Below are 27,316 nucleotides of genomic sequence, written 5' to 3'. Positions count from 1 at the left end.
CCCCCGCATCGGCAGGTGGACTCTCAACCACTGCGCCACCAGGGAAGCCCTCCCATCCTCCCTTAAGATCCTGCCCTTCCTGTTACCCACTCTCCCATTACCACCAACTGAAAAATAAATAAATACCAGACAACTCTCGCACACACCCTCTTTCTGTTCCCATCCATGGTAAGACTTCTAAAGTAGTATTCTGCAGTACTGTCCCCACTTCCTGATCTCCAACCACTTTCAGCCCTTTCCAGTCTGGTCCCTGAACCCATACCTCTGCAGAGACCAAGAGCACTTCTGAGGAGGTCAGTATCTCCACGGAGCCAAATTCAGTGGCCTTGCTTGGTCCTCATGTTTATCAACCTCACAGTAGCATTCAGCCCTGTTGAAACATTTTCCCCTTCTTGAAGAATTTTCATATTTTGCCTTAAATGACCCCATGGATCCTTGGTTTCACTCAAAGTTTTCTATTCTTTTCCATCCAACCTGGGGCATGGCTGAGGAGCCACGTATCTGCATACACATCCTGGCTCCGCTATTTCCTAGCTGTGTGACCTCGGGCAGATTACTTGACTTTTCTGTATCTCAGTTTCTTCATCCATATAATTAGGATAATAGTGCTTTTATAGTTATGCTATTATTGTGAGGATTATATTAACAGTGTGTGACTTGGACTAAATTCTTAATAAATGTTAGATATTATTATATGCTTAAAACTCTCAGATTTATATCTCTCATCTAGACCTTCTAAAGTTTAGATTCATATGCAGCTGCCTATTTAAGAATTACACATGGATGGCTAGTAGGACCTCCAGATTAACAGGTTCAAAAGAGAGGTGAAAACTAGTTGGATCCCCAAATTAACATGTTCCAAAGAAACTTCAGAATTCTTGATTAACCACCAAACCTATTCCTCTGTGTTAACTCTCTCACTAAATGGCATTATCTTTATCTATTCAGCAAAAATTATTTATGAATAATACATAATCTGAAATTAGGAAATTGAACTATAGGTAGAAAAAATTAAAACCATTGTAGTGTTTCTTGGATTAGATAAATCTACCATCAACCAAAAGTACCTTGTTGAACTTTCATGATACAAAAATCCACTGAGTGTGTGTGTGTGTGTATGTAGGCATTGGTGTTTTTGCTTGCTAGAAGTTAGGAGAAAAGTGACATGCATCCTAGAAATAGAAGATCTGGTCTCATGACTTCCATTCTACAGGAATATTTTTATTTACCTGGGCAGCTAAAACACATAGTACACACAGAATCACACATATCTTTCAAACATGTATGAAACAACCATATGCTATCAAAATAATCTATAAATGTCTGTCACTTCTTCATGATTACATTTGACACTTGTTCCATTTCTAGTATGTTTTCCAGGTATTTTTATAACATTTTCTCTTAAGTGGTTATTTATTTTCTGCAATATTCAGTTTTGCTGGCCCATGTTTTTACAACTCTTCTTTGATTGCTTTCATAATGACTCCAGATATAGATACAAAATTCTTTATGATACATTATCAAAGGAAAGAAATTTTGGATTCACAAAGAAAATAAATACCTTGGACTTTCACAGTCTTATAAATCCAGCAGTCTTTTAGTGATCATTGCAGACACTGTGCAATATTAATTACTAAGCACATACTATGTTCCAGCTACTGGACTAAACAATTTTTATGCAGTATGTCATAGAAGCATCACATTAATTCTACAAAGTAGGAGTATTATTAACTACAATACCAGATGGAGAAAGTGGGTTAAAAGATGCTAATTAATTTGCTTTCATTAAGTTCACAAAGCTAGTAAAGGACACAGCCAGCATCCAAACTCATATCCTCCTACCTCCAAAGCCAGTGTTCTTTATTATTAACTTAATTTAAAACTTTACATAGTGATTACAAAGAAATAGCTTATTCAGTCATGTGCCCTAATAGTTTATTAACTGGCCTATTCTTTCTATTTAAATTTTGTCTTTTTTCCAGTTGATGAGTTCTTAATTTTTTTGAGATTTTCACATAAGCAGCTTTATTAATTCTTTTTACACATTGGACAGAAAACTTCATTGCCTCATTCTTCATTATTTACCCAACTGTAAGATTCAACTTCTAAGTTCCAGCTAAGTGTTTATAGATCACTTTTTGTTGTATTCACCATCTCTCTTAGTACTATGGTTTCATTGTATGATGATCATTTTGAAGTCTGCATTTATTGCAAAGGTAAGACTTTCCACATATTAGTTCTTTTACAAATTTAGCTCAGTTCCCAGATCATGTCCTCGGGCTGCCAAAATGGCTGTGTGGCAACGCTGAAAACTGATGATAAATAGGGAATGTTTAGATTGAGACTTGTGAAACTGGACTGAAGCACTTATCTTTAGATCCAATTTTGGTGATGTATGTATTATGACTCCTGGCAAGGAAAAAGCAGTTTCTCGTGGATGGAAATCTTTCTCTGAAGTAGACTCTCACAGAAACTCCATAGGGAGCAATGAAAAGAAAATGTTGAATTCTCTGACTTTGTTATTGAAGAATATAATAAGCAGTGTCTTCCACAGCAGCTTTACCAGTCATGCAGAAAATGTCTTCATAGGGCTGTTTCCACAATGTTGGCTTTCAATGAACGTTTAGGGAATCATTTTTATATTGTAGTGTGGAAGATATTCCCACAGGGAGCGGACAGGATGAAGGCCAGGGAAGTAACTTTCCTATGACTAGACTGGATCAGAAATAGGACTGAGGTTATTGAGCCAGAGTGATTTGGCTAGAATACTTCTTAGATTTTGTTGCCTGTCAGTCTTAATTAATCAACACCCCATGTCTTTCTCTAAAAGATCTTAACCAAATTAACATATGCAGTTAAAAAAATCAAACAATTGAACAAATCTGGGGAAGGAGAAAAACTGGGTAAGGAATTAATAAAGACATCAGCAAGACTGATGCCCATAACACAGCATCCTGAAGAGTGCATGGATGATGACCAAGAATTTGGCTCTAAGTTTCCTAGAGGGCAAAGAAAAAGTGAAAGATAATTATAAACGTCAGCGTACATTATAAAGAAGCCAACTAATGGATAATGAGAAGCATCGATATTTCTGATATGGAGACTTGAATTTTCCCCCAGAAGTATTCATAAACAGCCTAAAACCCTAATGACATCATACTGAGGCAGTTACATATTGTGCTGTTTGAATATATCCTTTGGAGTAAGGTGAGTACATGAATCAGCCATATCATTCAGTGAAAGCGTTTCTGTTGCCATAGTTGGGAGTGGGCACTAAATAATTTGGCCCATATATTTAGCTCTGAGATGATATGGTGTGTTTCAAGGGAAAAATTAGACCAACTAGTTACAGCATATGTGAAGGGACTACATATTCTTAGGGCCATAAGTATTTTCTAATTAAAAATAATCTTTTGTTATTACACAGTAGTATATGCATATTGTAGAAAATCAAATGATACAGATACATAAGAATAAGAAAGAAGACATTTTACCCCTACCCAGAAAAAATGATCGTAGTGTGTCTTGCAAAAAAGTCATATAATGCATAATGTTTTGTAAATTGCTTTTTCCACTTACACTGTTAGTTAAAATATTTAATTTTTCATGTTAAAAAGTTTTATGTCTTCTAAAAACCTGTCCATATTCCATATTCCATTTCCCAACTTCCCCCCAAATGTCCTTTATATAAATGGTTTGTTGAAACCAGAATCCAAATCCAGATCCATGAACTGAATCTTGTTTTTATGTCATTTAAAGTTTGTTAATCTAGAACAGTGCTTTTTATCATGACACTGACTTGCTGAAGAAACTGTGCTAGTTGTCCTATATAATATTTTATCTTCTGGATTTATGTTTCTGTTCTCTTATAGAAAACCTCCTATATTTCCTAATGAACTGGAATGAATTCCAATTAAACAATTTTGGCTGGAATACACCATGGGTAACGCTGTGTCCTTCATGGTGCATTCAATCAGGAAATACATTATATCTGGTTGTCCCACACTTAGCAGTGCTCAGACTGACCTGTGGATTAGGGTGATGAAAGCCCGATCCCCTCTTTGTACAGACATGTTCTCTCATTGAATTGTGTAAGTAATCAGTAGAGTGTTGCTTTGTCACTACATAAGTGTACAGTTCTCCATCAGCAATTTATCTAATGTTTTAATGAAAATTGGTAATCCTTAAATGAATTAATATTTTTTCTATCATTTAATATTTATTTACTGGCATTTCTCCAGGCCATAGAAGAATGGGTCCAATTAGTCTATTTAGTTACCTTGAAGTACAGTTTCTACTGGAAAATCAGGATACCTACTTAACTCTTTCACTTTAATTTCCAATTTTCGAACTATGAAGGTGGCTCAGAAGACACCTTAGAGAATGACAGCTGAATTTTCTGGCGTCTTTTTCTGAGCATAATGTTCTGGATTTCCAGGGAATCCATGTGTGTTAATTTACTAGAATCATTATTCTTTGTGTTGTTCGAAAGTTCACAACTTTAGCCAGTGAGGGCCCCATCGTATTAGCTCTCATATCCTATGAACAACCCACTAACCTTTGAAAGCTTCTTGCTTCCTGTCACAACACATCAGACTCACCTGTACCATCCCTGCCCCAGTCTTGGAATCAGCTATTTGTCCAAGTGGAGAATGGTATTAGAGATTAAGATATGACATGAGAACTACAATGGTAATGTTTGCTTCTAACGACTATAAAAATTTTTTCCAAAATAGTTTTTAATAAGCACTGGCAGCTGAAATTTCAAAGATGTGTTCACCAGATATTATCTGGTATAGCTAGGATACTCAGTAAGGGCAGATGTTTATAATAAACAACCAGTCCAAAAGTAGAATAAGGGCCTCTTATGAAAAGTGAGAAGTCTTTTTTGTTGTTGTTGTTATAATGAAATCTTCAAAGTGACTCTTTACTTCCGAAGAAGTTCATCATTGGGAATCTGTGAGTTACAAATCTATGAAGAGATTGAAATACTTGCAGAATGTCACAGAATATAAAAGGCATAAATAAATAAAATGGGAAGGCTATGAATTCTTGTAAGGGACAATTAAATCAGCATTTTTTAAAGAGAGTGGTGCTATATATTTTGACATATTTCTTAAGATAGAACCTGATTTGGTAGTGAATATTTCAAATAAGGTTGCATCTGTATTTCCTGTATGACTTTGTAATGGAAACACTAAACTAAGAGTGACCTTAAGACTTCCAAGAAGCTCCAGATTTGTATAGGTAGATATATTTTGAACAAATCTGATTGGATCTAATTTTTAAAAGACAAGTGAATCCAGCAATGACTTTCTCTGTTCATATGACTCCCAGTCTGGATACAGCTGTAAGGACAAAGTCAACTTAAGAATCCTAGGATTTGTCTGAGAATCCATATCTAAGTTAAAACATATATATATATATATATATATATATATACACACACACACACACACACACATATATATAAACATCAAAGAAATCAAACTATCAAGATTTATTTATGAACAAAAAGGAACAGAAAAGAGTAAGAAATTACTTTGAGATTATTAAGCAATGACTGAATGATTAGGGCACTAGGGTATAACTTTCGAAGTGCCTTACTTTCCTATGTTCTAGTTGCAGTGAAACATTTTTTCTCAATTCTTTACTTTTTAGGGATACCATTATCAAATTCTCAATCCACTTAACCTCTCAAGTTTTCAGGATAAGAATCTCATGGAGCAATTCCACAGGAAGCCAGACACAAGTTTGCTCAGTTTTCTTGCCAAGACCTCGCCGTGTTTCTGCCTCTGCCACCCCTGGTGACCTGGTGGGAAAGCTGCCTTGCTCATCCCTCAGGCCCAAGTGGGTTCAAGACTCAACGTCTCCCACCGGGGACCCTCCCGATACCGAGGACTGGAAGTCGTTCCTCTGAACTCTCCCTGCTTCTAAGCGACCGTCACTCAGACGGATCTGTGACTGTGTCCTCCCAGGATTTCGGGTCGCCAACTATAAACAGTGAGTGGAGGAGAACTGTTGCTCATCTAGTCCTCCACACGGGGACCTGTCTTGGGGCTGCAGCCTCAAGGAGGAGAGCCCACACTCTGCTGAAGATGGAGGTAGTGGGGCAAGGTCTCTGTGGCTGCAGGGCCTCCAGCTTCTTCCATGAACAGGTGACTCAAGTGGAAGCAACTTGCTTACTTACACACTTACTCTGCCTAGACTACTGCTTGACCCTGAGCAGATGGGCAAACATCACACATTACCCAAAATGGACAGTGGAAGCACTGCCTTCTGATTCTTCTTCACCTCATAAGCGGTCTGAATCAAAAATTTTTATTTATTCTTCCGCCAAACACAACTGATTTCCATCTACAATTATTTTTTAAGGTAAGAAACGTGAGTCAACTGAAGAAAGGCCTGTGGCCTTGAGCTAGGGAAGGGTGACACCGTGACACTCGACTGAGCCCCCGGGCTGGGGGGATGAGCTTGGGCCACGCAGGACTGGACCCGGGTCAGCCGACCTTCTCTAGGGCAGCTCTGCAGCACTGCACACACTGCTGGTAGATGGTCTCAAAGTAAGTATCGCTGCCGTCATAGCGATCTTCAAAAATGAGTTGTTTTTGTGGCTCGTAGCTCCCAAGTAGTTCAATTTTCGCTCTGCAGTTTTTAACTTGGTTACTTTTTCTATTCAAATCTCTCTGGTTGCTTTCATCCATACGTAGTATACAGTCAAAGGCAGCAGCAAAATCTTCTTTGATAACCTGCCGGGCAATGTGACTCATGGGAGTACCATGCTTCTTCATGCAAGCCCGCCCCCGATAATCAGGAGGGTTTCCTAGTTCATACGTGGATGTCACTGCACTGTCCATCCTCCAAGTATCTGAAACGTTTTGATCAGTTACAAGTTTCCTGAAGACTGCTTCTGCAGTAGTTAATAGACAGATGTTACCCAGACACGCGAACACCCCCGACTTGGTCACCTGCTCGGCCATCTTCCCCCCACACCGAGAAGTCTTAATTAAGATTGATGCCTGAATGAATGACATTCTCGCCTTTGCATAAAAGTGAAATTAAGGACAGCAAGTCTTCAGTTCCCGGCCAATTTAGTTATTGTGTATATCAGAATTTAGCAAAATCTCAGAATAGGAGAGTTGTGCCTAAGTCCAACTGTTTTTTTCTTATGTAGTATTTTTGTTAAAGACACAGTTCTGCAGTTCATGAAAATCTTATAATTTGAGGGCTTCATTTGTCAAATGGCCAAATCTATAAGTTTGGCTAAGAGATAGAAAATGGCACTCTTTCGAGTCAGAAATTTGATCCACAATTATTACCAAAAATGTCTCCAGAATCTCTTACTTATCTTTTTTTTTTTTTAAAAAATCAGAATATAAAAGTGTTTACATGTAATGAATGCTTTCTTTGGATTCTCCTTGAAATGGGATAATTTTCACTTTGCTAGACCTTTTCTTCTTTAAATTTTTTAGACTTTCTTAAGACAAGACATTGTATGACTATTTCCTAGTGTCTCCTATTGTCAGGGTAGGTTTTATATCTTTTTTGTTTCTTTGTTATTTTGTGCTTTCACATTGTTTTGTGGCTTGCAATTGGTGGGTAAATATTTCCTAGAAATTTGGAGAATAGAATGATGAAAATTACTTGGAATAGAGATTAATTATTGTTCAAAGAAACCCATGCTCCACCTCACACTTCTGAGCTCTTCCCACCTCCAGTCTTGTTATTTCCGACATGTGAGATTAAACTCATAAGACAGAATAAAAATAAGTTAAAAAAATCATTTATGGAAGTAAGGAATACTTTCTACTTAGTGTCTAAGCTGTCCATCTGATAGAAGGACATACATTAGAATATTTAATTATTAAATAAGAAATAACTCTAGCCCTTTGCATAAAATTGAATAGCCTTAGGTTGGAATTAGAGATTTTTGGCTAAACATTATTCTTTGATCTTAACCACAGGCATCTATATATCTATATTCACATTATATCTATCTATATCTCTGTTGTCTATTACTACGGGCTGAGGATTAAAAACCAAGTTATTGAACTTCTTCAACCTTAGAATTCCCTGACTTCTTCAGAGCCTAGGAAGGAGTTAGGGAACTCCACTATCCCAGGAAAGTGTTCACTTACTTTTGAAACTATTTTGTTGCTCTCTGATACATGGGTGCCTTCATTTCAGAAGCCCTTGGACTCAGTTGTCTCCATGTTTTCTTTTGAAGTCATTCTCATGATTTATAAACCACATGTTTGTGTTCTGGGCAGGGTTGATGCATTGTCTTCATACCTTACACAGAAGCCTTGGTGTCAGTCACACCACAAAACCTCACCAGGATGAGATCAGCTTGTTCTGAGTAGCACAGCAATAAGAGAAACTTTCCATTATGTTCCCTTTGATTCTTTAAACAACCAAAACATAGTTCATCCGTAACTACTTTCTGTGATTTAAAATACTAAGGGTTTTAACAAAAATATTTACTGAATAATACTGCAAGTTAACAACCAGTTCCTTCTACTTTGAGATTATTTACATTCAGGATGAGAAATTATGCTACTAGAAAAGTTTTATTTTAAACATATAAACTGCATGGAAACATATTAATGAAAATAAACAGATTATTCTCCATGGAGTTAATGTTTTCCAAAAGTTTAATGATTTAGATTTCTCTAAGCATTATAATATTTTTAAATGCAGTTTTTCATAACTAGTGAAAAATAGAATCGAAATCACAGAATCTAAATCTCAGAGTTTTAGATATTGCAATGTTTTGCTTTGGCAATTTATAATTATTACAATGTTCTATGGTAAGAAACGTCTTTGAAAATCTTAAAAAAATGTATCTAAGGTGAGGTTAATAGAGATGAAATAAATCTTCACAAATGAGATGAAGAATTATTAGAAATTTAAGAAAGGTCATACAGGAATGCTTGCCCTCAAATCTAACATTTGCAGGTATGTTTTATACATTTTGGGAGAATTTTTAAAGAATATTCCAAACCAACCACAAAGTCAACGTTCTGTGAAGGATGATATAGTAATGTGAACATGTGATTGTCATCAACAATGAGCTCATTAGAAGGTATTGGGAGAAATGCAAATTTGAAAAAAATTTGACTTCCAAGATTATATTTTAAATTTGAATTGGTTTTAAATCTTAATATTACTATAAATTATAGACATATATTAATTAATTTATCAAAGACAGTAAATTCTGTGTTCCAGGCACTGTAACAGGCATTGGGGATATAAATTAGCATAAATGTGCTATGAAGGAAATGGATTTCTATAGCAGTTAGAAGTAATTTTGGCTGTATGTAAGGAAATGAATAGTTTTCTCTTACTGAGGATTTCTGGAGTTGGGAGGCTTCTGGCTTTGGTTCAATGGCACTGATGGTAGAACCATCCTTATGGTCATTCTTTCATGCTTGCAAATTCCAGGAATTGGCCTTGTGACTGCTTTAAAGATAGGTAGACAGGGGCAGGAGCTGTGCTAATGACATCTTTTCTTTCCATCAGGAAAACAGATGCTTTCCTAGATGTCATCTAGCAAAATTCCATTTATTTATCATTGGCCAAATCTTGTCACATGCCCACTTCTAGCTGCAAAGGGAACTATAGCTGAGTATTTAGTTTTTTCAACTTCTGTGATGGAGATGGAATGGAGGAGGAGGGTGAATATCAAGTTGGGTTAGCTTGTCAGTAACCACCCCCCCCACTTGAAAAGTAATAACTGGTATATGATAAGGAAGCTAACTGTATTTTTCAGCAACTAGAGAGTGATATGATTGATAACCTCTTATATTCTCTAGCTATTGTGGTATAACAGGAAGAAGGGCTCTACTAGGAAGTTAGAATAAGCCTGTGAAGTAAGAGTAGAAGTTATTGCAGTAGAATTTCTGTGTATTTTTAAAGAGAAGAGGGTAATTTTAACATGTAATAGAAGAATTACCTATTTTTTTTGTCTTTGAATTTGTGGGAGTTAAATGCATATATTTTAAACATTTGTTCACTAGAAAGTAGGGAACTGTTTATTTTTTACTTTTTTGGCTGCATGGGCCCTTCGTTGCGGCACGTGGGCTTCTCTAGTTGTGGCGTATGGACTCCAGAGCATGCGGGCTCAGTAGTTGCAGTGCACAGGCTTAGTTGCCCCGTGGCATGTGGGATCTTAGTTCCCTGACCAGGGATGGAACGCACGGCCCCTGCACTGGAAGCGTAGAGTCTTAACCACTGGACCACCTGGGAAGTCCCTGGGAACTGGTTTTTTTTTTTTTTTTTTTTAATGTTTTCTATTCAAATAAGCTGGAGTTAGGTATTATTTTATCTTAAAAAACTCTAGATGGGGGTGTTACTTCAGTTAATGGTAGAGTAGTTTGTATTAGACAAACCATTATGCAGAGAAGAATAATACATTCTTGGTGAAGTAAAAAACATCTAGTTGAAGGCACTGGAGAGTGACCAAAAGCAGGCAGAAACAGGAGTATAGACACTTGAAAAGGGAAACTTCTCTGGGTGAGTTTTACATTTATGAATTTTCTGCCTGAGGTCATTCTCTTTGAGAGTGCCATGGAATGGCTGGAATTCAAGCAGAAATTTGCAGTCTTAATGGCTTGAGGAGTCAAAGAATGGAGTTTGATATTGCCAAGGTAGAAGATAAGTGAGGAAAAGGCTTTCTGGAAAGGGAGCTAATTGAGATGGAGGCCCCCAAACCAGCAGATAAACCCCACTTTGATTGGTCCCTGAACTATGCATACATGGTGGAATGCAGCAGACTTGTCAGAAAGAAAAACTGAGTAGAAATTTCAGCTGCTTACAGAAGAGCCAGAGTTTGGAATTTGAATCCAGTCAAGTTAACTGACTACTAGAACAAAAATCAACACTATAGGAAAAACTGACAGAATCCAGGGTATTAAAATGCATAATTCATAATGATCAGTATGAATTGAAATGTAAAGAAACAGGAAAATGTGACCCACAGATGAGATAGAAAATAGTAAAGAGAAACCAACCACAAGATGACTCAGATGTTCGAATTAATGGAGAAGTTTCTTTTTAAGGCTGTTGTAAATATTTTCATGGGTTGGAACAAAAATATTTCATAATGAATGAACAGATAGAGAATCTCAGCAGAGAAATGGAAATTATAAAAGAAGACCAAATGGAAACTATAAAACTGAATATACAGTATTTGAAATGAAAAATTTGAACTGAATGGGCTTAATACAAGATTGGAAATTAGTGAATGTGAAGAGAAGTCAATAGAACTGGGGAAAAACTATGAGGAAAAAAAACCCAGCTCAGGTCTTACAAAATGTATTGCTTAAATGATAAGAATTGAAAGTTGAAATTACTCTTTGATCCATGGTCTGAGGAATAGATGTTGTGTTAGCAGGCATGAAAACATTAATCTCATTTTATATCTCCATCAGATCCCTCAGGTGACCTGGTGCATTGTCAATGAGCAGTAATATATTGAAGAGAATTTTTTTTCTGAGCAGTAGTTTTCAGTAGTGGGCTTAAAATATTCAGCAAACCATGTAGTAAACAGATGTGCTGTCATCCAGGCTTTATTGTTCCATTTATAGAGCACAAACAGAGTTAAGTTAGCACAATTGTTAAGGGCCTTAGAATTCTCAGAATGGTAAATTGGCTTCAACTTAAATTCACCAGCTGCATTAGCCCCTAACAAGAGAGTCAGTCTGTCCTTTGAAACTTTGAAGCCAGGCATTGACTTCTCCTCTCTAGCTATAAAAGTCCCAGATGGCATGTTCTTCCAATAGAAGGCTGTTGTGTTTACATTGAAAATCTGTTGTCTAATATAGCTACCTTCATGAATTATCTTAGCTATATCTTCTGGACAACCTGCTACAGCTTCTACATCAGCTTCTTCACTTTGCACTTTTATGTTATAGAGATAGCTTAAACCTCATGAACCAACCTCTGCTAGCTTCAAACTTCCTCACCTCTCTCAGCCTTCATAGACTTGAAGAGAGTTAGGGCCTTGCTCTGGATTCAACTTTGTCTTAAGGGGGTTTTTGTGTCTTAAGGGGGTTTGATCTTCTATCCAGACTGCTAAAACTTTCTTCATATCAACAAGAAGTCTGTTTCACTTTCTTATCATTCATGAGTTCACTGAAGTAGCACTTTTAATTTCCTTTAAGAACTTTTCCTTTGCATCCACAACTTGGCTAACTCTTTGCTGTAAGAAGCCTAGCTTTCAGCCTGTCTTGGCTTTCAATATGCCTTCCTTACTAAGCTTGATCATTTCTAGCTTTTGATTTAAAGTAAGAGAATGCAACTCTTCTTTTCATTTGAACACTTAGAGGCCATTGTAGGGTTATTAATTGGCCTAATTTCAATATTGTTGACACTAGGGAAGCTGAAGGAGAGGGAGAGAGATGGAGAAATGGCCAGTGAGTGGAGAAGTCAGAACACACACAATTATCAGTTAAATTTGCCATCGTATATGGGTGCAATTCATGGTGTCCCAAAATAATTACAGTAGTAACATCAAAGATCACCATAACATATATAATAATAATGAAAAAGTTTGAAATATTGTGAGAATTACAAAAATGTAATGCAGAGGCCTGAAGTAAGCAAATGCTGTTGGAAAATTTGTGCCAATAGACTTGCTAGATGCAGGGTTGCCACAAACCTTCAACTTATAAAAAATACAATATCTGTGAAGCATTATAAAACAAAACACAATAAAACAAAGTATGCTTATAGTCTAAAATGCATGTAACTGTAAGACTAGAATGAAAAAAATATAGTGAGAGAACACAAAAAGTATGTGAAGACATCATGCCTAAAATTTTTCCAAAACTGGTGAAAAACATAAACTTAAAATCCAAGAATTTTAGCAAAACCCAAGAAGGGTAAATGCAAATAATGCCACACCTAGGAATATCATAGTCAAACTGGTGGAATCCAAAGATACAGAGAAAATCTTGAAAGTCACTTGAAAAAATTGACTCATTACATATAGAGAACAATGATGCATGTAACTGCTGACAGTGATATATACATAACTGTTCCTTATCAGAAATAATGGTGGCCAACAGAAAATGAAGCAGCATATTTAAGTGCTGAAAACTAAGAAGAAAATGTTCTGTCAATCCAGTGTTATGACCAGTGAAAATGTTTTTTAAAAGTGAAGGCAAAATTAGGAAATTTTCAGGCTTAAAATAAAACTTACCCGGGCTTCCTTGGTGGCGCAATGGTTGAGAGTCCGCCTGCCGATGCAGGGGACGCGGGTTTGTGCCCCGGTCCGGGAGGATCCCACATGCCGCGGAGCGGCTGGGCCCGTGAGCCATGGCCGCTGAGCCTGTGCGTCCGGTGCCTGTGCTCCGCGGCGGGAGGGGCCACAGCAGTGAGAGGCCCGCGTACCACAAAAAAATTTAAAAAATAAAACTGACCCTACAGATTCACCAAAAATAATGCAAAGAGATATAGCTTCTTAGACAATAAAAAATTTTAAATGGAATACTAAAAATATTCAAATCAGTTAAATGAAGGCAGAAAAATAGCAAAGAAATAAAAAACAAATAGTGCAAATAAAAAAAATCAGAGTACTAGATCTAAGTGCAACTGTTTCAATAATTGCATTACATATAACTGGATTAACATTCCAATGAAAAGAGGTTGTAAAACTAGATAAACAGGCAAGACTCAATTATATGCTGAGAGATACTTTAGATATAAATATTAGATAGGCTGAACATTTTTACTTTTCTCACTTTTATTTCCTCTTCCCGTTTGGATAGATGAAGATATACCATTAAAACATTAACCATAAGAATCATATTAGGCCAAAGTGACTTCAAGCCAAGTAGTATTATCAGAGATAGAGAGGAACAAATCATAATAATAAGAGGGTCCATTCAACAAGAAGACTTAATATTTGTAATTGTGTATGTGCTTAAGAGCTTCAAAATATGTGAATCAAAAACTGAGAGAAGAAAGAGGATGCTAGGAAGATTCACAATCATGGTTAGAGTTTTGTTTTAAACACACCAATCTCTCAGTGATATATAGAACAAATAGGCAAAATAGCCTTGGGCACATGACCCCATCTGGCAGAGCCTTGGCAGTGCGACCCCTGCCCAGCAGGGCTGTGGAGTTGGGTCTGCTGCCTCAGTGAATCCAAAAGGCAGAGCATCAAACCAAAGAGGATTATTTGCAAGCCTTAAGATCTTACGGAACTTGCCTTGTTAGGTTTTGGACTTTCTTGGAACCCGTCACCCCATTCTTCCTTCTGATTCTCCCTTTTGGAATGGGAATGTCTGTCTTATGTCTGTTCCACCATTGTATTTTGGAAACACACAACTTATATGGTTCTTCAGGTTCACAGCTGGAGATGAGTTTTGCCTCAGGTTAACTTGTACCTCAAGTCTCACGCATATCTGATTTAGATGAGATTTTGGACTTTAAACACTGGAATGAGTTAAGACTTGGGGAGGTTGGGATGGAATGAATGTATTTTGCGTGTAGAAAGATTTAAATTTGGGGGACCAAGGAGCAGAATATCATAGATTAAAGATTTATGTCCCCCCCAAATTCATATATTGAAGCCCTAATCCCCAATGTGATGGTATTTGGAGGTGGGGCCTTTGGAAGATAATTAGCTTTAGATGAGGAATGAGGATGGGTCCTCTATGATGGGATTAGTGTTTTTCTAAGAAGAGGAAGAGAGACCAGTGCTTTCTTTCTTTCTCTGTCCTATGGGGACACAGTGCGAAGGCCATCTTCATAATTTTTTCCTGCACAGTCAGTGTTATCCTGTTACATTGTTAACAGATTGTAAAATAATGGCTATTGTCAGTTGGTGTATTTCACCTCTGAAATGTTGACTGCTGTGTGGTCATGCCCAACAATTGTCTCCTGTCATGCAAGGCCTGGGAGATACTGAACATCAATTTCAGTCCTGGCCAGGGACTACCCCAAAGAACTACTCTTTCAGTTTTTATTGTGAAAATAGGTCATCATACTTGTTATACGCTCTGATAAGATTATTGCAGTAACTCTGGTACTTCTCAAATAAATCACAAAATTCAAGGATGTCAATATTTTAGATAAGGCCAATTCTTATACAGTCAGCCCTTCACATCCATGGGGCGCACCTATGAATAGAGGTTGCTGACTGTAAGGAAATGGACCATGTGCAGATTTTGGTACCCACAGGGGTCCTAGAACCAATGCCTGCCGGACACTGAGGGACAACTCTATATTGTTTTCTAATATTACTATTTTTCTCTGAATTGTGTAGATCTACCATATGTACTGTCCTTTTTTATTCTCTGGTTTAGTAATTTTTGGTCAACAGAATATAATAAATGGTATCCTAAAAAAAGAGCGGCCACATCTAAGTCCTTATTTTATTGGGAAAAGTTAATGTAAGTAAGAACAAGTCTTTTGATAATCTGTTAGTCTGCATATTTAGTGTAAAAATTAGAACTGAGTATTTTTTAATTTTAGCCTTATATGTATGCTTCAGATGTAATCTGTTTGTCTGAAATATTGTTGGAAGTAGTTAAATTATTTGTAACAGCTGAGATTTCTGCTTTGATTTGCCAGAAATGAGGAAACAAATGTTTTCTACTGAAGTCAAAGCTCATATCATTAAAAAGTTTTCCCCCAAAAAAACCCTTTTCAAATTTATCATATGACTTAATGTGATATGACATAATTAAACATAATTCCATTTCTCTTACTTATTCTATCATGTCACAGTATATCACATTAGACTGATTGCTCTTGGAACAAAAGCTAACTTCAGAAGTTTTTTTGGTATCAACCAATAATTATTTTGCAGCAGCACAATGCTACTTCTGTCCTCAGACTTTAGAATTTTGAAACAGCTTTTCCGAACTTCAGAGCAAGCTAGATAGAATTCTGTCACAGGGTGGCTGGGATCAGCCCCATAGGAGCTTGTGATGTTCTGTGTGATATCTGCAGTGGAAAAGAGATAGTGCAGGTCACTTGAGAGGCAAAATAACTGAGTATATATTAAATAAATTCATGTGCCCTCCAAGGTATGCTCATGAAATCTGCCCTCGACAGATTGGTTCTTAGCCTCTACAATATTTTAGGTGGAGAGATTAGGGATATTTGGACAGAAGCACAATGATGTTCAAGGTGCATTTCCCTTTTGACACCAAGGATGTACTTTTGAAAAGTCTGGTATATGTATTGTTTTATGCCACTGAAGTTTTAAGATTATTTGGAATGTTTGAGAGGAACAAGGGGACACTGTTCATAATTATGCCAAGTAACATGCATAAACCTGGACTTTAAAAAGGCAAACCAGGGTGTGTGTATACATTTTCTCATTTAGTTTTAAAATAATTATATTTAATACAAATTGCACACAAAATAATACAAAATTCATTACATAAAATAATTACAGAGGCCCTTGAACTTCATTTAACTTTACATCAGATTTAGTGTTCACATACATAGCTTTCTATAGGCTTGGTTCATCTATTTGATAAACTGAAGCCTCCCTTCCTACCCTCTCCTTCTTTTTAATTGAATGAGACCTGAGTTGGGCAAAGATGCAGAGATATGTGTGTGCTCCCTTCCTCTCCTCTTCAGCCCTCATTTAATGCCTCAGAGGCTCCTGTCTCTGTTGTGTAGCTGTGCACTGGCTCTCTGGCTATTTGATAGAGGTGACACATTTGTGCATGGCAGTGAACACAAGTTGGTGTCTGTCATTGTGTGGGACCAGATGACAGAGGTAAGCTTCCTAATTTAGCTGTGTGTGGACGGAATAGTGACAGGGAGGGTAGGGTTGGTGAGGAATGGAGCCAGGCTGAGCCAGGTCTCTAGGTGATGTTATAATGTGGTGTAGGGGCCACTTTCTCAGCATGGTACGCATGGTCTTTGGTCCTCACACATGCCCTGGTGGCAGGACGAGCCTCTGGTCACTTTCTTACTGCAGACCTTCATGCAGTTTTCAGTCCATGACCCACTACCATTTGATGTTGCCCTTTATAATGCCAAAGAATTCCCACCAGTCACTAGATATCCTTCGGTCTTTACCTCTACCAGATTCTTAAAGGTGACCGAGGTGCCTTGAAATTGGATTTCTAATATTCTTGATGCTCATCTTTACTTTGGTCCAAAATTATCATGTCCTTAGCTTTTCATTAGTTATTACAGATCAACAACATAAATGGTAGAAAGAGAGGTCCAAGTGGAGAAAACATGGTCCATTGCAGAACTCACTTGCTCAGGGTGATGTGGTACAAGGCACACTGTCATGGGCATTGCTGCAATGTGCCACTCTCACTGGCCAGAGAGTGAGAGCTCTGAGAGTGTGGCCAAAGCATGCATTGTCAGTGCCCTAGAATAAATATGATGACAATCACTACTCAACTCAACTGCTTTTGTACATGTGTTATTTTATATATGTGCAAACATATATGGCATTCCCATAGTAGAGGCCGTCCAGTGGCCTCTTTCTGTGCCGCCCCCTCCTGCCACTCCCATATACTTCCTTGCATTCATATGTGTCCTTAGTACACTCCCTGTCTCACTAGAAGTAGACTTTCAGATTAACGCTTCCTTCCTGGGGCCTCTGGGGTGAACCCCTTCTTCTCATACCTCCTCAGGGACCTCACTTGATTAATTATTTCCCTAAGGGGGTGTAGTGCTCCCGCACATACAAATCTTGGTAGTGGTAGCAAATATTCAACTAAAAATGGAAGGTAATGTCTCCATTTTTCTAGTTGCTTGATATTGAGAAATTCTCTTGCTTCTCATTTGACTCTAGAACTCACGGCAAATGGACTTTTCTAGGATCTGGCTTTTCTGGTCCAGCTGCTAAGAGTAGCTCTTGGGATGTGCAGGTCACTCTGTTGACAGCTTCTCTCTCCTCATTTCTTTCCCAGCAGTTCTGAGCTATTGACAGTAGAGAATTGTCTACCGAGGGACCACTGGAGCTTCTTATCTCTTTTCTCATGGTCCCAAACGCATTAAAAAAAAGAAGCGTCCTTTCTCTGAATCTGAATCTGATTTTGTTTTGGGTAAAAAAGCATAATATAAGAGATGGGCATTAAAACAGGCAAATAATTAAAAAAAAAAAAACAAAACCACAGACTTACATATTTGAATCTTACCCTAGTGATTCAGAACATGTTTTTAGTCTTGTAAAGTAGTAAATGGCTTAAATGGATTCTACAGAAGTTTAAAAACAGGCTGATCTCCATAAACTATAATTGAGAAAAAGATTTCAGGTCGCACATTGGTCTTTGTAGCTACATACCCACACAGGGATACTACTGCTAGCAGCACCATCTTTGCATAAAAAGAAAGACAGTATTTGTATTGTAATTAAATCTAAGAGGGATAATAATCTCAGGAGAGGTTTATTATAGTCTGTCGCACTTAATTATCTTTTCTTTTATGTACCAGTGAAAATAATGAAACGTTTTTTATTGAAATAAGAACACCTCAAGTAAAAGCATAGCATAGCAGGATGAAGATTGTAGAAAATGAAGATTGAGCAGGGAAAAGGGGCATGAGAAATTGAAGATAAGACCATGCAAATAATTATTTTAATATGATTCAGAGCTGGAATTAAGATGGTGACAACAGCTCATTGGTTACCTGATCTGATGCTCAGCTTATACATTTTATATAACGTTTTCTTTAATAATCACTTCAGCTCTACAAGGTAGATATTTTTCTTCCCATACTTATAGATGAGGAGCTGAGATTCAGAGAGCACAAAGAGCCTGAGTGACAAAGCTAGTTGGTGGGAGGATTTAGTCTAGGTCTGACTTCATGGCCAATGTCTTTCTACTTTCTCAAAAAGCAGACTGAACAGAGAACTAAAGAGTGGGCTTACCCTGTGATCTCCAAGCTCCTCCAGCCCTCTCTACTTAAAATTTCCATGTGCATTTTCTTTTATTTTTTTCAAGATTACATAATCAATAGTTACATCATGTAAAACTTGAGGAACAAATTTAGATTCGTTGAAAGCATTTTAAGTGATATCACTCAAATCAACAGCCAATACTATCAGAAAACCCCATTTCACAGGTAAATTAGCATTACCTTTAAAACTGATAAATTGAGAATCTCAATATTAAAGAACTCTCACAGTTTTCTAGTGAGTTAGATAAATTGTAGATTTAAGAATCTCCCTTTTTGAACCCTGCTACACTGTTGGTGGGAATGTAAATTGGTGCAGCCACTGTGGAAAACAGTATGGAGGTGCCTCAAAAAACTCAAAATAGAGTTGCCATATGATCCAATCCCACTCCTGGGCGTATATCCATAAAAAACAAAAACAGTAATTTGAAAAGATGCATACACCCCAAAGTTCATAGCAGCACTATTTACAATGGCAGAGGTATGGAAGCAACCTAAGTGTCCATCAACAGATAAATGGATAAAGAAGATGTAATATATATATATATATATTATATATATATATATATTATATATATATATATACAATGGAATACTCAGCTATAAAAAAAAGAATAAAATTTTGCCACTTGCAGCAAAATGGATGGACTTGGAGGGCATTATGCTAAGTGAAATAAGACAGAGAAAGACAAATACTGTATGATATTACTTATATGTGGAATGTAAAAAATACAGCAAACTAGTAAGTAAAATAAAAAAGAAACAGATTCACAGATATAGAGAACAAACTAGTGGCTACTAGTGGAGAGAGGGAAGGGAGGAGGGACAACATAGATGTGGGGAAAAAAGGGGTTTTAAAGGATTATATGAAATCATGTGTGTGAAACTTTTAAAAAATGTAAAGCACTATAGAATTTAAAGAATCTTTCATTCAATAAAAAAACATTTAACCTTTGATCTAAAAATAAATGCTAAAAATATACAGTACTTATAAATGTATTATGTGCAATATTAAGCTCAAAATAGTTCACATGTTTCATGCTGTATGTTATAGATGTGCTAAGCTTAACTTCAAGCAGATTAAATAAACATTGAAGTGCAGAAAAAGTCCTCCCTTTTTAATAATTTCAACCCCCATTTCTCAAGCTTGAGAATCATTACATTTCTTGCTATGTATTATGGGAACTGATTTATATTTTTAAAAATGTTGAGGGCCAGAAAGTTATTTTTCGAATACAAAACACTAAGTCACATTTTTTGTTAAAGAAAGGCTTGTGAAAGCACACGCTGTTTCATTTTATCAGCCCTCCTACCAGTGTTATTGGTGAGGGTGGATACAAGACCCCTAACTGTAACATGAATGCTTGTGGCCCAGGTGGGGTGCATTGCTAGCATCCTTTTAGGTAGAAAACGGATACTGAACCCATGAGAACTTGTCCAAACTTCCCATTTCTTAAGCAATGTCTATGATTTCTGAATAACTGGTTTCTGCTTTACTCTAGCATTCCATCAGGAGCACATCGTGACATCTCTGATTTATCGATCCATTTATTTCTGAGTTTATATATGGTGACTTTTGTCCAAAGTTCTAGACACTTGAATAAGCTTCAGAAAGAGATTGTTCTTAAAAACCACTCTTCGAACAAACATAATATAAAATGATGTACATTTTATGTCATTAGTTCACCACAGTCCTCTAAAGGTCAGTTATGTGGTTTCATTTTTGTGGAATTACATATGAGTGTAAATACATTTATTTTAATCTGTATCTGTACATGATGAAAAATTACTAGTGCATTGATGTGGACACAAGCTGGGGAATTAATCTTCTTTTTACCACAAGTTGAATATGTGCCCTGGACATGTTAATGAATGTCTCTGAGCTTAGGTTCCCATTCTGAGTTGCTGAAGGTACATGGGGCTGGACTAACATCAATCTCTTGTCTCCCCCCCTCCCTTACCCTTGTCAAATGCTATGCACGTTTCCATTCCTCTGTTTTGGATATCACTGATTCCTCCCTCTGGAATACCTTCTCCTCTTTCCTGGCTTCTACCCATGATTTCTTATAGAGCATCAATAAGATAGGAAATGCTCCAATGAGAAAGTACAAATTGTACATGGATCATTGGAAGACAGGTGTAAGTTAACTAGACTTTAGGCCCTGAAATGGTGTCATTTAAAGATCAAATACCTGCTGAGTAATTGCCATGTGCCACACCCTGAGCTCAAGATATGACTGGAAAACCAAACGCCAGCCCTCCTGTTGCTAACCAGGCAGCGTGGAAGACAGTGAGTGAGTCAATAGAAGTTTATGCAGTTCCTCTGTGGAGTCTTAAAGATGGTATAGATAATATTTTCGGAAGTGATGAAAGAGGAAGAATTTTTCTGATAGTCAAACACACATATTCAATGAAGTCCACTGTGCCATTGCAGAGATCAAGTGATGAGTTAATATTTGTCTCTACCTTCACCAGCCAGAATGACATCTTACTATGAATTAAAGTGCTTGTTGCTGCATCTAAGGCAGGCAGACCACCTAACCCAATCTAGCAACTAAAAATTACTTACATTTTTATCAAAGAGATAAATGCACAGAGTTTAAAAAACAAATGATTCTTCAAAGTTTATAAGAAAAAACAGCAGCCTCTTACCAGACCCCATCCATCATCTCGTTTCTCTGCTAGAGGAAACCTCTGGTGAACACTTTTACCTCTAAAAGTAGTTTATTCTGGTATTTTTCTACATATTCTAAAATAATATACTCATATTGTTATTATTCATCTATCAATTTTAATTATTATATTGACTAATTAAAGAAATGGGGTCTACTCTCCTAGTAACACCGCCTTGTTTCACCTTCCAAGTAGTTATATCACAACTACTGATTAAACCAATATCCAGTGTTTACATTCTTATGACATTATAACAGCATATTACTGCTAAGTAAAGTGGTGTGTTCTAAAGACATTTGCTTTTTTATACATTTTTTTCCCTGGAGTTATTAATTGCTTCATAATTTTATATTTCATATTTTGCTTAGTTTTCTATGTATCTATTTCTTCCTAGATATTTAAGATCAGCTTCAGTTAGAGTGACAAAAAAATAGCAGTGGCTTAAATAAGTAGAAGTTTATTTATCCTTGGAAAACAGAATCTGTAGGTGAGCAGTTGAGAGCTGTTGTGGCAGTGCTGTGGTCATCAGTGTTTAAGTCTTCTCCTTTTATCTTACTGCTCTTCCATTTTCAACATGTGGCTTGTACCTTATGATTCAAGATAGCTACTCAAGTTGTATCTAGTTGCCCACCTTACATTCAGAAGCAGAGAGAAAGAAAAAAATAAGAGCATACCTCCTTTCCCCTTTCTTATTTTGTTGTCTCTTGTGATTTGATAACTATCTTTAGTGTTATGTTTGGATTCTTTTTTCTTTTTTGTGCACTTGTCTATTACAGATTTTTGGTCTATAATTACCATGAGGTTTTTGTATAGCAGTCTCTCTCTCTCTCTCTCTCTCTCTCTCTCTCTCTATATATATATATATATATATATATATATATATAATCACTTCATGATTACTGTATTTGATATCATATTTACATCTAATTGTTTTGTGTATCCCTTAACTTATTGTGGATGCAAATGATGTTACTATTTTTGTCTTTTAACCTCCCTACTAGCTTTTTTTAAGGGGATTTAAAAAAAATTAATTTATTGTATTTTTGGCTGCGTTGGGTCTTTGTTGCTGCACATGGGCTTTCTCTAGTGTGGTGAGAGGGGGCTATTCTTCGTTGTGGTGCACAGGCTTCTCACTGTAGTGGCTTCTCGATTTCTTACCTTTATTGTATGTTTGCCTTTACTAGTGAGATTTTCCATTTTGTGATTTTCTTGTTTCTAGTTGTAGCCTTTTCTTTTCATTCCTTTAGCATTTGTTGTAAAACTTGTTTGGGGGTGTTGAATCCTTTCAGCTTTTGCTTGCCTGTAAATCTTTCGATTTCTCCTTCAAAACTGAATGAGAGCCTTACTGGGTGGAGTATTCTTGGTTGTAGGTTTTTCTCTTTCATCATTTTAGTAAATTGTGCACTCTTCTGGTCTGCAGAATTTCTGCCAAAAAGTCAGCTGATAGATAGCCTTATGGGAGTTCCCCTGTATGTTAAATATTTGTTGCTTTTCCCTTGTTGTTTTTAATATTCTCTCTTTATCTTTAATTTTTGTCATTTTGATTACAACTTGCCATGGTGGGTTAATCCTGTATGGGACTGTCTGTGCTTCCTGGACTTGAGTGACTGTTTCCTTTCCCAGATTAGGGAAGTTTTCAGCTATTATCTCTTCAAATATTTTCTCTGGCCCTTTCTCTCTCTCTTCTCCTGGGACCCCTATAATGTGAATATTAGCGCACTTGATGTTGTCCCAGATGTCTCTTAAACTGTCTTCATTTCTTTTCATTCTTTTTTCTGCTCTGTGGTAGTGATTTCCCCTACTCTCTCTTTCAGCTCACTGATCCATTCTTCTGCCTCATTTAGTCTACTATTGATTCCATCTAGTGTATTTTTCATTTCAGTTATTGTATTCTTCAACTCTGGTTGTTCTTTATATTTGCTATCTTTTTGTTAAAAGCTTCTAATTTTTTGCTTTGTGCATACATTCTTCTCCCAAGTTCTTTGATCATCTTTATGCCCATTAGTCTGAACTCTTTCTTGGGTAGATTGCCTATCTCCACATCACTTAGTTCTTCTGGGTTTTTATCTTTTTCCTTCATCTGAAACATTTTCTCTGTCACGTCATTTTGTCTAAATTGTTATTTGTATTTTTATGTATGTGGTAGGTTAGTATGTCTCTCAACCTTGGAGTAGTGTCCCTCTGTAGGAAACATCTTATGCATCCCAGCCGTGCAGTCCCCGCTTGTCATCCGAGGGCCAGGGACCAGCTGGTCCCAGGGTAGTGTCTGGCCTGCATTTGCAGACTCGGTCTGCAGGCTTCAGGACTGTAGTTTTCTTGCTTCTGGTGTGTGCCTTCTGGTGGGTGAGGCTAGTCTAGAGGCTTATGCAGGTTTCCTGGTGGGAGAGGCCAGTGCCTGCCCATTGGAGGGTGGAGACAAGTCCTGGGCACTCTTATGGACAGGGCTGTGTCTAGGGGCATGTCTAATGGTGGCTGAGGGCTCAGAAAGTTTGTAGGCAGCCTGTCTGCTGATGGGTGGGGATGTGTCCACACCCAGTTAGTTGTTTGGCCCGAGGCATCCCAGCACTGGAACCTACAGGCTATTGGGTGGGGCCAGGTCTTGGTGCTAATGATCCAAGCAAGATGTCAGTCTCTGGGAGAGTTCATGCAGACAAATACTCCTGATAGAGCCATCACCAGTGTCTATGTCCCCAGGGTGAGCCACAGCTGCCCCCTGCCTCCCCAGGAGACCCTCTAAGACCAGCAGATAGGTTTGGCCCAGGCTCCTATCGAATTACTGCTTTTCCCTTGGTCAGGTGCATGTGAGATTTTCTGTACACCCTTTAAGAGTGAAGTCTCTATTTTCCCCAATCCCTTGGAGTTCCTACAGTCAAGCCCAGCTGGTCTTCAAAACCAAACGTTCTGGAGGCTTCTCTTCCCAGTGCCAGACCCCTGGGCTGGGGGGCTGATGTGGAGCTCAGAACTCTCACTCCTGTAGGAGAGCCTCTGTAATATAATTATTCTCCAGTTTGTGGTTTGCCCACCCCAGAGGATATGGGATTTGATTATATTGCAAGTGCACCCCTCCTACCATCTTGTTGTGTTTCTTCCCTTATGTCTTTAGTTGTAGAAGACCTTTCCTGGTAGGGTTTTCAACAATGGTTGTTTTGCAGGTGGTTGTGACTTTGGTATGATCGTGAGAGGAGGTGAGCTTAGGGTCCTTCTACTCTGTCATCTTGGCTGCTCTCCCCAAGCATATTTCCTTTCCTTGAGGATACTTTCCAGGAGTTTCAAACATCACTTCCACTTACATTCTGTTAGCCAGAGCTTAGTCCTATAACTACCCCTAGATGCAAAGAAAGCTGGGAAACATCCTTCTTATTCCAAGAAGGTATGTGAGTAAGAATATGAGAAAGGAAATTGTGGGACACTTAAAAGTTCTGCCACATGTCCCAAATATTCCAATAAAATTGTAGAACCTTCCAATGCTCTATTTCACAGACTTAAACACATTAGATAATCTGTCAGCAGTGTCTTTACCTCTGAGACTTGCCTCTGGGAGACTTCAATTCCTTTACTCCACATTGGCCTGATTACTCTCTAGGCCTGGTAGCAGCCTGGAACTTTCCTCCTGAACTTTCTCTGCTAATATCCCATCTGACAGCTCTTGTTTTCTAGATTCTATGTGCTCTTCCTTCTGTTTTCTTGCTCATTTTGTCAAAGCACATCCTTCAGTAGTTTCCTGAGGAAGGGTACATAAAAAGTACATTTTTTTTTGAGATTTGGCACGTGTGACTATGTCATTATTCTAGCTTCAGACTTGATTGAGATTTCACTGGATACAATATTCTAGATTGAAAAGTATTGTTAGTCAAAGTTTTGAAGAGAAAGATTAGGAAATGAAATTAACCTCAAGAATTTTTGGAAGATGGGAGGAAACTGCATTGTTTTAAAATGTCACTGAATTTTCCCAATGAAACAAACAGAAAAACTAGAATTTGAAAACTAACAAAACTAGGTGACAAAGTATTTCAGAAAACAGCAAAATATGAGCAAATGGGAACAAACCACTAATAGCTCCATGTGGTATCAGAAGCAATTCAAGAGGAAGAGGAGGGAAAACAATAAGATTTTGGTAATCCAGAGACCTGGAGAATACCACTACCACAATCAGGTACTCACTGGAAAGCTTCACAGGCAATTCTGAAGAGAGCAGCTGAAACTGAGAGAGAACGATTCCATCTTAAGTTGAGTACAAGAAGGTTACAGGAAATTCTGATGCTGCTGGAGCAGTTTGGTGGCACAACCTTAGAGAGACGAATTTTTACAAGTGACTTTGCAACACAGTGATTTGACTATACATTCTTAGCTCTGTAGAGACAAAAGAAGTGCAAAAACATCTTAAACTATTACAGTTCTCATAAAGATGATGATAGTGTGAGTATTGTTACTCTTGAATAGCTTTGTATGCATATGAGACAAAACAAATATTAATTATGTCAGTGTCCTTTAGAATAGATATTTTGTTATTGTTATTATTATAGAAGGGAAGGAAATATGTAAGAGTTAACAGGAATAAGTAAAAAACCAATATGTTGAATTTTAATTGAAATTATCAATGATATATTATTGATGTATTATATCATGATGTATTTTGTCTGAAAAATTACATATTACATATTTTCCAACTCTGTCAACTGAAAAAGTCTAGACACAATGAGCAACCCAGTGTCTTTGTATCCACGTAGCACCCAGATTATTATGTTCTTTAAATGCCATTTCTTCTGAAAGAAATTAGAAAGCTTGGAGAAATGGCTTATTCCAGATCTGGGTCAGGAAATATAAAAAATAAGCCTGGAATTTTTAAATTATACTAGAAAACAAGGAAGCTGAAAAAACTATCGATCATGTCACAAGGACTTGGGGCTAATTTAAAAAGGGTTACATGGCCAACGATGCAATGATTTGGGCATCAGTAAGCATAATAACCTCAATGGATTGAGACACATGAACACATCAAATATACTTAAAGTCATTAGTTCATATAACTCCCCCAAATTCATTGGTCACTATTGGAAGGTACCAGAAAAGTAAATTATTTTGAAAATTGGTAAATAGAGGACAATCAAGAACTTATCTTGCCTTTCCAATAGGAACCATGCCAGGTAACTAAGCAGTTGATAAGAGGACATTTATTTTTCTTTTCATATAACTATTCCAGATAACAAGTTAAGAACAAAGAAAAACAAGAAAAAATAGAACAAAAGTAGTGGTGTTTTGCAATCACCAGTGAATGAATGGATGCAGGCAATGCTCATCAGTGGCTGCTAACGTCATCTTTATGTAGCTCCTGATTGAAATACAGAACACAACCTATGAAGTAGTCAAGCTGAAAAAATACTTGAACCTAAATCTGTTCAAACCTCATGATCTCATGACCAATTTACAGGAAGTACAAGGGAGAGAGGAACACAATAACTGACACCACAGAGAGGCAATCAGCAAAATCCAGACAATGGGAAACTTTGAAGGAAAAATTACTCAGTTTCTTCAACAAAAATTTTACAAGGGATAAAAGAGAGATGGAGAGGAAACCTATTGATTAAAAGAGACCAGGGACATGTTAACAATGGCAATGTATGAATTTTACTTATATCCAGATACAAACTGTTAAAAATAAAAAGAAAAAAGAAGAACATTTAGAAGATAATTATGGAAATGTGAACATTGACTTATTGGTTATTAAAGAATTTTGTGTAATTATTTGGGATAGAATAAT

At 37.2% G+C, this 27,316-nt stretch overlaps 1 protein-coding gene across 1 annotated transcript; it reads right to left on the bottom strand.

Moving 5' to 3' along the window:
* Positions 1–6,500: 6,500 nt before the first annotated feature.
* LOC307061643 (low molecular weight phosphotyrosine protein phosphatase-like) lies at positions 6,501–6,980 on the bottom strand (the record flags this gene model as incomplete). Its single annotated transcript, XM_079716856.1, has 1 exon — positions 6,501–6,980. The coding sequence occupies one exon, from the start codon at positions 6,978–6,980 to the stop codon at positions 6,501–6,503; it is 480 nt and encodes a 159-aa protein (XP_079572982.1).
* Between the last annotated feature and the right edge of the window lie 20,336 nt (positions 6,981–27,316).

This window comes from Hyperoodon ampullatus, assembly GCF_949752795.1.
Source record: "Hyperoodon ampullatus genome assembly, chromosome: 12".
In the NCBI taxonomy this organism is placed as follows: domain Eukaryota; kingdom Metazoa; phylum Chordata; class Mammalia; order Artiodactyla; family Ziphiidae; genus Hyperoodon; species Hyperoodon ampullatus.
Note: the sequence above shows the minus strand (reverse complement) of the source record. Positions and strands in the feature narration are given on the sequence as shown.